The sequence below is a fragment of the Chelmon rostratus genome, chromosome 6, assembly GCF_017976325.1.
Source record: "Chelmon rostratus isolate fCheRos1 chromosome 6, fCheRos1.pri, whole genome shotgun sequence".
NCBI classification, from domain to species: domain Eukaryota; kingdom Metazoa; phylum Chordata; class Actinopteri; order Chaetodontiformes; family Chaetodontidae; genus Chelmon; species Chelmon rostratus.
This window is the reverse complement of record NC_055663.1, coordinates 9,170,531-9,185,734: the sequence shown is the minus strand read 5'-3', so window position 1 is coordinate 9,185,734 and position 15,204 is coordinate 9,170,531. Positions and strand designations below refer to the sequence as shown.

At 42.2% G+C, this 15,204-nt stretch overlaps 1 protein-coding gene across 1 annotated transcript; it reads left to right on the top strand.

Annotated features, from left to right (window-relative positions):
• The first annotated feature begins 279 nt into the window (after positions 1 to 279).
• On the top strand, positions 280 to 14,321 carry ctcf (CCCTC-binding factor (zinc finger protein)). Its single transcript, XM_041939384.1, has 16 exons — positions 280 to 439; positions 2,709 to 2,889; positions 3,030 to 3,175; positions 3,278 to 3,397; positions 3,587 to 3,766; positions 6,427 to 6,642; positions 6,779 to 6,941; positions 7,103 to 7,273; positions 7,384 to 7,517; positions 7,828 to 7,948; positions 8,428 to 8,577; positions 8,708 to 8,868; positions 9,386 to 9,568; positions 9,660 to 9,792; positions 9,894 to 10,136; positions 11,220 to 14,321. The coding sequence occupies exons 2-16, from the start codon at positions 2,721 to 2,723 to the stop codon at positions 11,468 to 11,470; spliced, it is 2,541 nt and encodes an 846-aa protein (XP_041795318.1). The 5' UTR covers positions 280 to 439; positions 2,709 to 2,720; the 3' UTR covers positions 11,471 to 14,321.
• Positions 14,322 to 15,204: the final 883 nt, after the last annotated feature.

Genomic DNA, 15,204 nt, shown 5'->3' with positions numbered 1-15,204 from the left:
ACAGATGCACGCATTTAAAATGAATTTGTTTTATTTGAAGTGAATTTAATTTCTCACAAAGCTTCACTTGTTATGCTTACTTTCAAAATAGACTTTGATATGACGAGGTAATTTTCTGAGTAAATCTCATATCTCCGAGGATCGTGAAAGCAGCTCTGTTCCTAACGTTGTGATAAATGGGTTTCAATGTATTCCAACGGGGCGCCCCTCCTGGCCAATCAGGGTGTCTGCAGCAGCTTCGACACCACCCCCCAGCGGCCGCACAGGCGCACTGAGCTCCCAACTGCCATTTTGTGGCAGAGGCTACTCTGCTAAAGCGGGAGAGGGATTAAAACAAACTGCGAAGAAGCCTGCGTTTCATACCAGCCTGTTAAACTTTGTAGCACAGACTCTCTGCTTTCGGCTGAGTTAAACGGGAAGAGAAACACACAAAAAAGAGGTAAAGTACCACTACTTTTCTGATAAGGGGGGAGTTTGCAGGATCTTTAATCGGCCTCTAGGTGTCACGATGGGGCTCTGGGTCCGGGCAGCTCGTCGGAGAGTGTTTGTCTCCCTCTATCGTTATTGAAAAACCCGTCAAAATACGTTTAAATAACCGAAGTTCTAATAAATGTATACACAACCCGCTGTATTTTACGGGTATCTGTGGAAATATCGTCGAGAATGTGTTACGTATACTTCGACGATTTGGTGGGAGAGTTTAGGCCAAGGCGTCCATTTTCTCGCTTCTTTGTTTCCCGTCTTTACAGCCTTGACGACATGGAAACGGGCGGTTTTAAGTTATTGCTAACATTAGCTTGTTTGCATTAGCGTTAGCATAACGTTACACAAAATAACACAAACATTCCTACAGCCACGGCTGCATTCCTACAGGAATACAAACAAGTATCCGAGTGGCATTTCGCCCAGCTGTTGTTGCATTGAGTTTAAGCACGTTACACATTGCTAAACTACCTCAGCTCGAAGAAATGCATGTAGCTAGCATCTGACGTTAGCCAACAGTTAACCAGGTTAGCTCAGAGTAAAGGCCCTTCCCCACCCAGTGCTCTTAGTGTGTCTGAGACTGTCGAAAGGGACAGTCTCCAAAACTAACCAGAGCAAAACTGTTGTTTTTGTATTTCAATTAACTGAACTGGTAGTTGTCGCATGTGCCATTATTGTTAGCTTTCGAGGTAGGAAAGTAACGTTACACACGCAGAAACTGCAACGTTGAGGCCAGCGCGGAAAACACAACTGACGAGGCATTCACAGTAAAACGATCCTCGGTGATCAGTGGCCACTGATTCACTTAGACTAAATACACGATTTGTGTTGTCCCAAAATCAGCCATCTTCCATTGTCGAGAATTGCATTTATCCTCTTCTTTTCTGTCATCGCACCGTAGTCTGAATTGGCAGTTGTTGTTGCACCCGTCGCCCGCTTGTCTCTTATTCTAAGCCCACCTAGAGCATCATAGCCGCAGATATATATTATAGCAGAGAGCTCCCTCTACGATTCGGCTTGGAGAGCTACAAAAATACCGCTGTATAAATGCTGCGCAGGGAGGCGACAGCTGCCTGGCTGGGCGTCGGTATCATTACCATGTTGTGGTAAATTTGTCGCACTGTAAGTCAAAGGATCTGTGAAGGCCTGTACTACAGCCTCTCCAGCTTCCACCCATTTAGCAACATGAAGACATGGGGAGCTGCAAACAAACAGATGTTAGGTATTGTCACAGTCATGCCTTTCCAGCTGTTACGCACATTATCAGTAGTGGTATATGCAGTTTAAGTTGTACTCAATCTGCTAAAGCCAGAATGCAGCTCTGATGTTTGAAAATGAGTTCAAGTGAATACAGTGACTATTTCACATCATCTGAAGTATATGCACTTAAAGTCTGTCTTATTAGGTACTAAGGTTGCAAGGGTTAATTGGTCTGACTGTATACTATGAAAATTGACTGTTATCATACCATGTACATTTGTTATCTACAGTATTGAATACTACTGTATTTGTGTTATTTTCAAGTTTGAGTTCAGTTCAGTTCACAAACTTGAATTTCTCAGGCAGCCTTTTCCACAGGGTTATGAAGGGTTATATACAACCATAGACTTTCATATACTTTTTGAACATAATTCCACAAGCTCAAAATCATGTTGACCCTTATTTGAGCCCTTGTTTTCCATTACCATATCAAATCTGTATCTTAAACATTCCTGCTTCTTCTACATGTAAAAGGATGTCATGCTAGGTGTACCTGTCAATGAAGGTGTGAATGCAAGATGTTTTGAAAGACATTGAAGAATCCCTTCAACGGCCTGTTTAATCAAAGTTGGGTTGCTTCTCACTTGCATGTGTGAGCATCTGTATGATGAGTAACCTTGCAGCCCAGTGTACAGAACTCAGGAAAACAAGAGTTCCATATGTGTTGTGTAAAAAAAAAGTTCCAGCATGGATATGTGTATATACTATATTTATTTACATATATGTGTACAGATGGATAAATATATAGAGAAAGAACACACACACACATTCTTCTGCTATTTTTGGAAGGCCCTACTCAGCTGTTTCATGTTGAGTTGCAGGGAAAATCTGCATATTCTTTCATGGTGTAGGACGGAACAGCACTGTCGTAAAGCAAGTGTAACTCCAGTGGAATGCTTAAAAGGTGTTTAGGGTGATGTAAAACACTGATAGCTAATGTATGTTTCCTCAACGCCGTGTTTCAGTTCCTGCCCAGCATGGACGGAGGGCCAACAGAGGGTGTTGAGGTGGTGGAGGTCCCCGCCAAGGACTTCCCCTCCATCCAGGCTGTTCACAGCCAGGATGCCATGGTGGCTGACCTCCTCCAGCAAGCTGCAGAGGCTGGGGGCGTGGTAGAGGGACAAGCTGGAGTCGTTCTGGAACAAGGTTCATACTAATTGGACATGAAATGTTCCCACAGTGAATTTGTGAATAGAGCACATGTTGTCTACATTTCCATTGGAAGTAGTCATATTTTTGTAGAGAATGTGGTCTGATGTCTTATTCTTGGCAATGTTGTGTTTCAGGTCACGGGGAAGGTATGGTCGCAGCCACCCAGGCCCAGCAGCAGCTGATGGAAGCTGGTGTAGGGGTTGGTGTGGAAGGTGGAGCAGGGGTTGAAATGATGGTTATGGACTCACTGGATCCCACTCTGTTGCAGATGAAGACTGAGGTAAGCTCACTGTTAAGAGCTTTGTGTTTGATGTGACTTGATCGTAGCTCAGTTTTTGGCAGCCGCTGGCTTGGTCTCACAACATATGAAATTGGTTTCCAGGTGATAGATGCTGCAGTGGGGGGATCATCAGCGACAGTGGGTGTTGTTGGAGGGGTAGCAGGTGCTGCTCACCAGGCCACTGTGACAACAGTGGATCAGACTCAAATCATCACACTACAGGTATGTGTTCTTTTTGCATCCTGGCATCCTCCAATTATTTCACATTTTATCCCTGCTGGGAGGCAGCATTCACTGTAAGCCTTTGGAAGTTACACCCTCAGGTGGTTTGTGTCCACTCTCAGGTCTTGAATTTGTCTTAATAATTTCCTTGAACATGATTTCTGGACTCAGGTCTCTCTCTGTCCCCAGGTAGTAAACATGGAAGAGCAGGCGGCTCTGGGTCTGGGGGAGCTACAGCTGGTCCAAGTGCCTGTGTCTGCTTCCACCGTGGAGGCCCTTCAGCAAGGCACCTTTGTAGACACCACTGCTATGCCAAAGGACGGCGACCCGGTCATCTGCCACACTCTGCCGCTCCCTGAGGGTTTTCAGGTATAAAAACAGACATACTCATTTGTCAGCCTTTAACTCAGACACACAGCACTAAGGTGTGAGTGCTTTTCTACTGCATTGTTTACTATTTTATGCACTTGGAAGGAATGCATTTAATTGCATAAATCTTAACATTTATTTAGGGTTTGAGTCACATTTACGTAACAGTCATTATCGAAAGCTTTCTTGGTCATACCTATAAACACTTTTTGCTGCCTTCCAAGTGCCTTGTGATAGATTTACCACTTATTATCATCTCTAATGCACAAAGAACATAAAATCTGTTTCATGAGTTGCTGAGGAGACTCTGCTAATGTCACATCAATAAAATATGTAAAGTTTTATCCTCGAAGGGCAAAATACGTGTGACTAAAAACCCTCATACAATCACAAGATGAAAACTATACCAACAGTATCCATTAATATGTTAAACAGTGGGCTTAAGTGGGTAAGTAGCTTATTCAACCTTAGCTAAAATATTAAATTAAAATACATCATAACACTTACCTTGACCATCAGAAATATTGATGCCAGCCCCAAAATATTGGTTTATGGTCTGAAGATATGCAGTATTGACTATGTATGTATCCGGCATACTGAAATAGTTTTGTAGCCTGCTAACTTTGGCACACCTAATTTTTCCACAAGCTAATTAATCAAAATAATGAAGGTCCAGGTTCAAAACTATTAAGCTTTACTATTAAACTTTTAATAATCTTAAATTGTAGAGATGTGAATGGAAGTTGAACATCAGAACTCCTGGAATTGACAAGACACAGTCCACTAGAGAAGACTGTATAACTGTGTTGGTGTTGTGGAGACTACAGACACAGTTCATGGTGTGTCCAAAGTTCCCTTGCAGTTGTACAGTGGTGCTCAGGGTGGATGTCCTTCCCTCATGAATGATCTTTAGCTGAGAACAAAGCCGCAGCTTCTAAAGAGAACGCAAACCAGACAAAAGGCAACCTACATTTGGTCTGTCACCCATGAAATTAATGTTGATCGGTGACAACTGATATAAGAGTTGGATCTTAAAAACTCAGGTGTCAGAATGTAGTGTCACTTGCAAGTGCATGATGATTTTTCACTGACACATTTAAATATTCATTTGCATCTAACAGGGTTTCTGCTGTGTCTTTAGAATGAAGAATTTGGAAAGGTCTTAAGATTTGATTGGATTGGATGAACTGCAGTCTCGCCTTTAAATGTGTTTCTGGGTAAAACTGCAATTGTATCAAGGTGGCCTTGCCCCCCCCCCCCCCCCCCCTCTGGAGAGCCCCTGGCCATACTAAACTATTTAACACATATATCACACTAACCCCTGCGGTGGCTCAAACTGCATCATAAGTATCTTAGCAAATATGTTCAGTTCCTTTTGTTTACTTTTTAACTGAAACCTCTCACCAAACACCTGACAGAAGTTTCACACACTCACTTTATTCAGATGTCACAGCAGCCTTTTGTTCTTGTACAGCAGGAAAACGCACAGGTCTTTTCAGTTGCAGTTAATTTTGCTTCCAATGATTTCACATTTGTGAGCAGAGAGCCGAGAAGCTGGCTGTAGCTTGAGGTTCAGCTCTCTGGGAAGTACTTGGTAATGTTCACCATGAAGGCCAAATCACACAGACACTTGCTATCACTGAGTTCCACAAGTTTTCTCTCTCTGAATTATTCCAAAGAAACAGACACAGAGCAATTTTACTTTGTCCAGTCCTAGCCCCTCCACAGCTGCTACAAGATACTTATTCACAAATTCCCCCTCTGAAGGAGGTTTAAGCATCTACTAGCTCGCTCATCACAAAATTTGCCGGCCGAACACTCCTTGTCACTTCAGTCTCTGCCAGATTCTTGTGAAAGCTGCTTGTTGGGCATCCAAACTCTGCCGAGGGGTTTTAACTTTATTTTTAAGCGCATCTGTCCCTGCAGCTCATCCAGTTCAACATCCAAGCTTCAGATCAGCCTTTGTCATCACTGCGAGCATGTCCCCACAAACTAATTTACACAAGTTAGCTCTACCCTGGGATGCCCCCTCGACCCAGTGAAGGTGGTGGGACAGACAAGGATGATAGCAAAGCTATCATCCCCAATGGAGGACATGCTCCATCCCATACAGGACATTCTGACAGCATTGGGCAGTCAACACTGCTCCCTTAGCAATGCACTCTTCCCTTTGCTGCTGTAACACTGCAAAATTCCCTGCTGTGGGATTAGAAAATCCCAAATTTGAAACTTTGGGTATAGTTAATTTAAACTATACCCCCATGGGGAGTCAGAAAAAACATAAAGCGCTGTGTTCTCTGTAGTCATGTTTAGTTAAATTTGTATAAATTAATTTCCATAAGAAAGTTATTCTGGGACTGCAGTTTTCTTTCATGTTCTTTGTACTTTTTGCCAGTATGCACATGAAATATGTCATTAATTGCATTCATAGTATTCTTAAACGTGTCTTTAGAATTCATAAATTTAACTTGTTGAAACCCTGTGTAAGATTAAAATTTACTGTAAACTTTCGTGAAGGAGTGTAGCACTGCAACACTAACAGGCTGAGGTGGCCAAACAAAGTAAAGATACAACCTATTAAAATATGCCATAATACTGATCACCCAATGATTTGTCTATAGTGCGTAATTGACTAAACAGTTAATGCATTTGATCTCTAGGTAGTGAAGGTTGGAGCTAATGGGGAGGTGGAGACAGTCGAGCAGGAGGAAGAGGGAGAAGAAGCTCACCGTGAAGAGGAGGAAGATGAGGACGTGGGAAACCAGCTGCTGGAAGAAGGGGAGGATGAGCCCATTCAACCTCCCAATGACGACCCAAACTGGGCTAAAGACCCAGACTATCAGCCCCCACCTGGAGCTCTCAAGAAGACCAAAAAGGTAAGATAGTTGTGTGATATCAATCTCTTTGTTATTAGGGATGTGAGGCCCTTGCCTGTAATTGAACAGGATCGATAGTTGGACCCTAAACTATCATTAGTGGACGATGAGGTCTAATGGTTTGCTTTTTGTCCAGGGTAAAAAGAGTCGCCTGCGTTACGCTGAAGGAGACAAGGACATGGATGTTAGTGTTTATGACTTTGAAGAGGAACAACAGGAGGGCCTTTTGTCTGAGGTCAACGCCGAGAAAGTGGTGGGCAACATGAAACCACCCAAACCCACCAAGATTAAGAAGAAAGGTGAGACCCTAACACACAGTCAGTGTTTATAAATATACTGCAACATTACATCAATATTTTACTATCAACATTCTAGCAACAATAAGAGCTAGTACTGTGGGATTGTGGTACAAACACTGTTATTGAATGTGGGGTCCGTGTATGTCATTGCTATGTGTTAGGAGTGAAGAAGACATTTCAGTGTGAGCTGTGTAGCTACACGTGCCCCCGACGCTCCAATCTGGACAGACATATGAAGAGCCACACTGACGAGAGGCCTCATAAATGTCATCTATGTGGAAGAGCCTTCAGGACCGTCACCCTGCTAAGAAACCATCTCAACACACACACCGGTATACGCTAACACACATCTTAATAAAAAAAGTTAAGAGGAGACAGAAGAAGTTTTTTATACACTGTAGGAATAGCTTACACTTGTCTTGTTTTTTATTTATTTATTCAGGGACTCGTCCACACAAGTGCACAGACTGTGATATGGCTTTTGTGACAAGTGGAGAGCTGGTTCGTCATCGACGCTACAAACACACACATGAGAAACCCTTCAAATGCTCCATGTGTGACTATGCCAGTGTGGAGGTAAGACACAGAGTTTCACAAAGTTTCAAGTCTAGTTTAATTTATTACATTTGCTACACTAATTCCCATCCACATCCACTCATCCAGGAGTGAAAAAATCAAAGGAAATTCACAGTAGCCAAAAGCATTTTAACTTAGGACTGCCTAAGTTAAAATGTTAATGCACACTATTTGGGATAGTAGATAAATAGTTGCTCTGCTCCAAGTGCCCTAAATGATTCCTAACTGCACCATCTATATAATGGCAAATACATTTTTTGTTGTAGTATTCTGATATGTGACCATGTGTTTGTGTGTGGATGTTGTGTAGGTGAGCAAACTAAAGCGTCACATTCGTTCCCACACTGGCGAGCGTCCATTCCAGTGCAGTCTTTGCAGCTATGCCAGCAGAGACACATACAAGCTGAAGAGACACATGAGGACACACTCAGGTAAAACTTATACCTTCACTGCTTTTACATTTAGAAAGCAGTGAAGGAGGGCAAAGTGGCATATGTTTGTTTTCAGAGATGTTGCTTTTATTTCGGGGAGGATTTCATATCAGTTGTCAATGTTTTCATGTGAAAGAAGTTGTCTTCTAGTTCACTTAAAAAATTAAAATGAAAGGGAAAAAAAACTCATTTGACCTTTTGCTAAATTTCTTCCAATTAATTATCAACTACAAAATAATCAGTTTCACTTGTATTAAGTCAAATTAGGCTCGAATACTATCAGTATTGGTGCACCTCTTGTTCAAATCTATACTTCTGGGGTAATCCATACATTGTGTTTCATACCACCTACCCTATTGCTACACTCTTAGGATTATTTTGTTGTTGTTACTCTTCTTTTATTGTTCTGTTAGATCAAAAATATTAATGAGAATATTGAACAGAGATGAACGTTTGTACATGCTCAATCCTCTTCTCAGGAGAGAAACCTTATGAGTGCTACATCTGCCATGCCCGATTCACCCAGAGTGGAACCATGAAGATGCACATTCTGCAGAAACACACGGAGAATGTGGCCAAATTCCACTGTCCACACTGTGACACCGTCATCGCACGCAAGAGTGACTTAGGTAACGGACACACACACACACACACACTCAGCGTCAATATACCAGACAGACAAGATTGTACTTATAGTTTACTTTGCCATGCTGTTTCATTCCCCTAATGCGGTTTCATGTCATTCATGTGGATCTGCAGGTGTTCATCTTCGTAAGCAGCACTCATTTATTGAGACTGGAAAGAAGTGTCGTTACTGCGACGCCGTTTTCCACGAGCGCTACGCTCTGATCCAACATCAGAAGTCCCATAAGAATGAGAAGAGGTTCAAATGCGACATGTGTGACTACTGCTGCCGCCAGGTGTGTGTACACTAATATCTTTGTCGAGTGATATGTTGGGTTTCCATACTCCTAGTTGCAACTGAGTAATTTAATTTTAATATAATGTATGCCAAGCCAGAACAGTACTGAAATGCTAAAAATCATTTAGGTGTTCCCAATTTGTTTTTGACAAGATTAGACAACTAAGCCATACCAGTGGCTCTGTGAGATATAATGTTTACAATGTTCACCTCTCCGTCTTAGTTTTAGGGTGTTAGATGTTAAGTAATTTAACTGTATGAGCAAAAAAGTTTGACGTGCTCTTGGCTCTTGAGGACAACTCTGGGATCACCAATGTCATTAGGAATCATCCTCTGGGGACCATGACTGAAATTACATGCTCATCCATGCAGTAGTTATTGAGATTCATCAGTCTGAACAAAGGATGGGACAGACCGACCAATAGATTGACATTGCCATCCACAGGACCCCGCCGCTACCAGGATGTATAGAGCTGTGTAACCGTTTTTTTTTTATCCTATGCTGTTGGATCCAGGAGCGCCACATGGTGATGCATCGTCGCACCCACACCGGAGAGAAACCATATGCCTGCAGCCAGTGTGAAAAGACATTCAGACAGAAGCAGTTGCTTGACATGCACTTCAAACGCTACCATGACCCCAACTTTGTCCCTACTGCCTTTGTCTGCCCCAAATGCAGTAAGACCTTCACTCGCAGGGTAAGAGCACTTGTAAACTCATAGATGGTTAACATGAGCTAATAACTAATAACTTACAAAAGTCAGCACACTAAACAATGTGTTCTTGTAGAACACCATGGCACGCCACTCTGAGAACTGCAGTGGTGAGGTGGAGGATGCCGAAAACGGAGCTCCAACCCCGAAGAAAGGAAGGAGAGGAAGAAAGAGGAAGATGAGGAGCAGGAGAGATGACGATGACAGCGGTAAGAATTTGACATTGTATGCAAGCGTGGGCATGAGTCTGTTTGCTCAGCTCTGATAAGTTTATGTGGCGTCTTGTCTGTGTTGCATCTCTGTCATTCAGAGGAGGATCACGTCGAACCAGACGAGGAGGAGGACGAGGGTGAGGGTGAGGAAGAGTCGTCATTGCTGCAGGAAGAGGAGGAGGCAGAAAGCATGGAACTGGACCAGGCACCTGCCGCCATCCCAGTACCAGCTCCAGATGAGCCACCGGTCAAGAGGAAACGAGGCCGGCCCCCGAAGAATGCCCCCAAGCCTCCAACACCCAGCAAGTCAGTCCGGGTGGCTGCCAAGACGACTGCTTCTGGTAAGACCCTGACAGGATTTATTAGACTAGAAAGGATTATGTTACAGAGTACGTTCATGGAAAAGAATTCAGTCCACAACTGAATTGTAAACAAATTTGTCTTGGAAGTACAAAACATGACCAGAAAGGTTTCAGTTACAAAGTGCATGTGGTTTCACTAGGGTTACGACGATGGATCAACTCAGTTATCAACGGTCTAATATTATTGATGCAAAGTGAAAACATTGATCCATGTCATTTTCTTTAAGATATGCCTTTATTTTGGAATCCCATGGGAAGTTTCACTCACCATTTTCCGTCTTAGCACACATCCCTCTTAAACATTCAAACAGCGCCAGGCAGATAATGTCAAGCAGTCAAGACAAAGATAATGAAACAATGCTGCCATCAGATAAAATTCTCAGGAAACTGGATAAACCCGGCCACCAAAAGGGAAACATGGCATCGACCCTTGGGCTAGCGTAAGCATGTCAGATGCCGGCTGCTCACCAACTTAGACCAGCTTTTTTTCTGCTAAAACTGAACCACAGCTATCACAAGGGATGGGTATCAAAGTGGCCATTTCATATTTAATTTGTGAAGGAAATTTCTTCAATTTGGCAGTTGTTCGGTCTAGTCTCGTTCACTGTTGTGTTTGATTTGTGATGTTTGTGTACTGTGGAGTAGGTCTAAACATTTTGAGATCCTTTTTGTTTTAAACTGTGTTGTGTAATGAGTAATTAGCTTTGATGACTAAGTTATGTACAATTGGAGGAGGTAGTTTTTGTGATTTGATAAAAATGTAAGTAAATGTAAGTAATGGTGTGAAATTGACATACAACATTGTCTCATATCTGGCGCAGGCCCCTGAATTGACTCGATCAAAATCATTCTGGCAGACAAATATCATATCATTGTCCAAGGAATCAATGTAATGTGTTATCATGATGAACGGTTTACACTCCTAGGGCTCACTGTGTGAGAATATAGAATTATAACATATCATCAGCTTACAGATGTAGACCAGGCATAATTTCAGTCATTGTTTTGTCACCTGTGAACGCAGCACTAAAGTATAAATGTCTTTGTCGGTGTGTTTTGCAGCGGCTGCCATCATTCAGGTGGAGGATGAGAGCACCGGAGCAGTGGAGAACATTATAGTGAAGAAAGAGGATGGCGACACCTCTGCAGCTACACCTCTGGAACAGGGGGTGGCCCTGACTGTGGAGGGGGTGGGGCTGGACGGGGAAGGGGTGGAGACTGTTGAGCTGGCTGTGAATGAGGAGACAGCGGCAGCCGCCGCCGCCAACGGAGATCTGACACCAGAGATGATCCTCAGCATGATGGACCGGTGAACACGCCACGCACATGTAGCCGGACTATAAGTAAAATTGGCAAACACACATTAATCACATCTACATCCTTGGCCTTCACCTGATGGCAGCCATTTTGCCTCCATTGAAGTGGCTGCAAAAAATGGTGGCAGTAAAAACAACCATGTACAAAGAAGGGAAGCCGCATGTCAATAATTATACACAGTAACTTCACATCCATATGCATCAACCTGCACACTGATGTTTGTGGGTCTCATGCACACACACAAAACACCAAATCCCACTGCACATACACGCGTCATCTCCCACACCATATGCAGATATCGTCCAAGCTAATGACAGATTGCTCTCTGCTCTTAAATGCTTTTTTTCTTATTCTTTTTCGGTTTGAATGTCTTCTGGATGAATCATTGTGTATTTTGCTACTTGTTTCTACCCAAAGCCACATCCTGTGTCAGTCTCTACCCACACGCCGCAGTTAATGTTCAGCTCCTCTGTGTTACTCTGCCAAAAGGAGACATTAGGTGATCTACCTTCACTTCTCACTTCGATTCTCTGCTGTCGTGCTTGCTGTTCTTGCAACTATGCTGATTTTTGCCAATTCTAAGCCTTTGTACGTGTATATATCGATATAAATGTAGTTTTTTCCAATGAAACATAGTATATGGTACTTGAGTTTGCCTCTGAGATACCACTTGCGCTCAGTCATATGATCTGTATATTTTTCCCCAATGTATGATTCTCCTTCTTGGCCGGTGTAAACACATGGTCCATGTTGTGGTGTTATTAGCTGGAAGTTTGTCAACAGAGGCTTTTGTAGTAAGACATTAACTGAAGGATTTTTCTTTATACATGAGCAAATGGGCAGAGGCAGACACAGTCAGACGAACTGAAGTCAGTGATAACTGTTTTTCAGCTTCCTCGTTCATTTGTTGGACATCCACACTGCCAGCACCCAACCTTGTTCTAATGGAAACGTGCCCTCAGTCAGCTCGTACAAATGAAATACTTGAGAATTTCGTGTCCCACCACCGACGTAGTTTGACATGAAGTTAGTTTTTCAACTGTTTTCATACTTTCTCCTACCTATCACTGATGGACAGTTGTGTCGTTCATAGCTCATGTTCCTCCTGTTCCTCATTTGAAAAGGAGAAAGTAGATAGTTAACCATGACATTAACTGACTGATCCCTACCAGTTGGAGAAAGTACAGATAATCCTCATTCAGTTGGTGAAACCTTGTACTATAATTGTGATTCTGAACATTCCAAACACTTAATTAACTTGGAATTATGTCTATGCATTTGAATCATCTCACTTGAAGTAACCAGCAGTAACAAACATTGTTTTGCAAGGTAATACCAGCTGCTCCTTATGTTTCCTTTAAATGTATTCACTTCCCAGCTCATACTGTACTTGGAACTATTTTTAGAGGCCAGAATGTGGATCATTGCTTCATGAGACCCCCCAAAATAATCAGTGATCACCAACAGTGGCAGGTGGTTTGCATGTAAATACACATTTGAAACCCTTTGCTTTTTGATTTATTGCGAACCTTTTTAATGTTTTTAAACAGCTGATTTGGAGATGATGTGTTGGTTAAAAGGGACATTAAGGTTTTCATTGATATGGTGAACGTGTCTGTGCCATACCTGGCACTCCATGTCCTGAGTCTGTAAAGGTGATTTGCAAAATGACCTTTCAATCATGCTTTCCTTCCACAGGCGAGTCCCTCTTAACCAGCCAAACTGAATTGTGAACCACTATCATTAATCTGTCTGTATTCTGTTGCTCATAGCCATTTTGTATCTGCTTTGATACCATTTTACAGTTATTTTCTGGCCATTTTGTAGTTTGCATTTCTTTGTGGTTAGCTCAGTTCAGTAGTGTGACAGAAGCTTTGTCAGAGACAAAAGTGTTTGGCACCCAATCTAAAACCTTGTACTGAATGAAGTTCAGCTAGTAAACTGTATGTAACAACAACAAAACGGCCTTCTTATTCTTTTTTTTCTCATTCTTTTTTAAAAAGGATGGCAGTTTTGGATGCTGTGTATTTTGTTTGCTGTACTATGTTTACTTACGTAATCAAGATCAGCCCCAGACTAAGGCCTTTTTAACCTAAGTGTTGCAGTTCCACTAGCCCTGAGCTTTCATTCGGTGTCCATTTGCATCCAGTACTAAGGTATGTTTGCCTGGGATAGTCACTGAATGAAAGTTATCCCTGATTTTATTAACATAGCACAGGGTAAAGTTAGAACACTTATGCTTTCAGTCCACTGAAGATGTTAATCCTTACACTAGGGCTTAAAGGTCTAAAGTGACAGTTAGACCATAAGTTATGGTGTGGCCTTCCCTTTATTACAGCAGGACCTGTTGTTGCCAGATGGAACAAATTTCATTTGTAACATAACTCCGGTTAAATGTCCGGTATTTTAAGAACAGGCTGTAAGGAACAATGGACGCAGAAATGGTCACACAAAGATAGTCGTGCCAAGATCCTGAAAGGAAATCAATGTTCATGAATGGAATGGACACTTTTGTGGTTGTCATTCAGAAACATCAGTTTTGTGACTGCCGTGGTCTGAGTCTCATTCTATAAAACAAGAAAGAACGAAATGCTTTGTTCTCTATCATGGTATTGTTCTGCGGACGGATGGAAGATGGATGTTGGACTGTTCTCACGGCAACAGCTTTGGGTTTTTTGTTTTGTTTCAACATTGCTTGTTTGTGTTGACAGAAGAACTGAAAACAGTTTTAAGATGGTTTTAAACATGCCCTGTTTGAAGACCATAAAAACAGAAGAAACCTTTCTCATGTCATTTTTGAAGATAAGCTACTGTACAGCTGATGACAAATAAAATCCTCCTAATGGCCCTGTGACTGCTGCATGCCTCTGTTTTTAGTCTCACAGTTTTTGAGTTTGGTGTAAAGTGTTGACAGAGGTTAAATAAGCACAAAGGACGCCCCAGTAGGTCACCAGTACAAGCGCACACCATGTATCACAGCTGAGCTGTTGGCCAGGGTTTAACTCCAGTCTGACCGCTTGCTGCATGTCATCCCCCCTCTCTCTCCCCGGAGTCACCTCACTGAAGTGTCCACTCTCAATGTATGAGCACTAATGTAAGTTGCCAACTGGGACATAAATGGTACCCTGGATGTGTATGTAATGTAAAATATATATATATATATATATATATATATATATATATATATATATATGTATATGTGTGTGTGTGTACAAATATTCAGAACAGTGGTGAAAAATAAGCACTCAGGTAATTCTCTGCACAGCAGAGTTCAGGAGGGAACGCCAGTTGTCTGACAGCTCTAGCTGCTAGTTACATTTTCAATGAAAGTTTTACATTTACATTAGACATGTTTGTAAATTATTTTGCAGTGTTATAGTTTAAACCACGCTCCAGTATATAAAGACTCCTCCTCCTGGCTCCTCCTCAGCCAGAAACAACATCAACTTTTACTTGTAATGGAGGATTGACATTTCTGCTACTTGATCAAAACAGGTTTTGCATGACTGTGGCCATCAAGCTAAATTATATGTGGGTCTTTTTTTAATGAACATTTTAGTGCCCCCTAGTGGTTGGAGGCCCGTTAAAAAGCTTTGCACTGACTGCATGTGCCACAGTACTGATGTCTGCAAATTAAACAGCACCTGTTGGCCTAAAAGAGTTGATTTCCTGACATGAAGTTCTTTAAGCAGTGTGACACTGTGCTGATGTTTGCCTGTATCTTTCTCCT